This window comes from Olea europaea, chromosome 22 (genome assembly GCF_002742605.1).
Source record: "Olea europaea var. sylvestris chromosome 22, O_europaea_v1, whole genome shotgun sequence".
NCBI lineage: Eukaryota > Viridiplantae > Streptophyta > Magnoliopsida > Lamiales > Oleaceae > Olea > Olea europaea.
In genome coordinates this window covers 678452-679883 of record NC_036258.1, presented here as the reverse complement: position 1 = coordinate 679883, position 1432 = coordinate 678452, and the positions used below count along the sequence as shown (strand labels likewise).

General features: G+C 31.0%; 1 protein-coding gene across 1 annotated transcript; it reads left to right on the top strand.

Annotated features, from left to right (window-relative positions):
- The first annotated feature begins 9 nt into the window (after positions 1–9).
- Positions 10–603, top strand: LOC111371196 (fimbrin-2-like). Its single transcript, XM_022993097.1, has 2 exons — positions 10–99; positions 193–603. Exons 1-2 carry the CDS (start codon positions 22–24, stop codon positions 376–378), a joined length of 264 nt encoding a protein of 87 aa, XP_022848865.1. The 5' UTR covers positions 10–21; the 3' UTR covers positions 379–603.
- The last annotated feature ends 829 nt before the right edge of the window (positions 604–1432 follow it).

Below are 1432 nucleotides of genomic sequence, written 5' to 3'. Positions count from 1 at the left end.
AATGTAGACGAGGAGAAAAAAATGAATGCAACCTACATCATCAGTATAGCAAGGAAGCTTGGATGTTCGATATTTTTGCTTCCCGAAGATATAATCGAGGTAAATTTTACTTATTCGGTTATGTACTTTATGAAACTCTGCCTTTTGTTTCATTGGAATTCATTCATTTAATGCGGATAATTTTCTCATCAGGCAAACCAGAAGATGATCCTAACATTGACAGCAAGTATTATGTATTGGATCTTAAAACAACCTCTGGAAGAGAGGTCCTGTGGATCTTCAGATAGTGAGAGTGGAAGCATTTTAGATACGACCTCGAACTCGACTACAGACGATACGGCTTCAGAATCATCAACAGATGATAACAGCGTTAAATAATGATAAGTGGAACTTTAAGTAACTTTAGCCAAAAGTTTCATCTGCTGATTCTTAATGAATTTTTGGTCATTACAGTGTACTTGAGTTTGTAGAATAGATGATTTTTTAGTGCAGTTTTGCAGAAGCAATTGCAGCATGTGTGAATAGTCATAAAACAGTATTTGGATTGAGAGGATGTACACCTTTGCTCATAAATTTGATGTTTATTGCAATTTTTAGTTGTTAGCAGTTAGCACGCGTGCTTAAAAGTTATAATAGTCGAGTTCAACGAGACAAATCCACTTAAGTACATGTTCGGTATATAGCGTTGGATAGTTTGGATAGAATACACAATTCTTGACTCTTAGGTAGAGGTTGATACGATTCACGTGAAAAAGAAAATGTTGGGGACCATTTTTTTCTTCTTTATCAAATTTACTTATTTCTATTTGTTGAAAATAAGCATATAATCACTTTTAAAACACACCTAACTTTCTAACATTCAAATTGATGGAATCATCCTTTAAGACCAACTTGCTATAAATTTAAAAGGCTGGGACATTCCTTGTTTAAAAAAAGGTATATATGAAAGATGAACTTTGTTACATAACAAACTTTAAAATATCTTAAATCTCTGACTGTGATTAATCATCAGAATTTCTCATTAACGTAGCACGCTTAATGCAATTGTACTCAATTGATGTAAAAGAAAAGTTTAAGTAGAAAGATAGAAATAAAATCAAATATTTTACATGTAATGATTTATTTAGTGGAAATTTTCTGAAAACAGAAAAGGAGTAATCTTCTTTTGCAACTTTCATAATAGAGATTTTTCCTTGGTCAAAATTTCATGGCACAAAATACCCTTTTGCTTTAAGTTTCCTTTGTTCTACCTTTTGCTCATAACTTGCAAAGAAAACTACACATTTTTTTGGGATCTACATGTTTTATAAACTTTTCAATCACATATTTCATCAACTTTCATAAAAATTATATATAAATATGAATTTTTAGCCAAACCAAACAACGGCTAAATACGATTTCTTGTTATAATAGAATTTTATTTCTTTTCCTT

What these genes read in the sequence shown, in the direction of transcription:
- LOC111371196 (XM_022993097.1), top strand. Translation starts at nt 22, where the DNA reads ATGAATGCAACCTACATCATCAGTATAGCAAGGAAGCTTGGATGTTCG. An exon ending in TTCCCGAAGATATAATCGAG is followed by an intron (nt 100 to 192) that starts GTAAATTTTACT and finishes TTTTCTCATCAG; the next exon opens with GCAAACCAGAAGATGATCCT.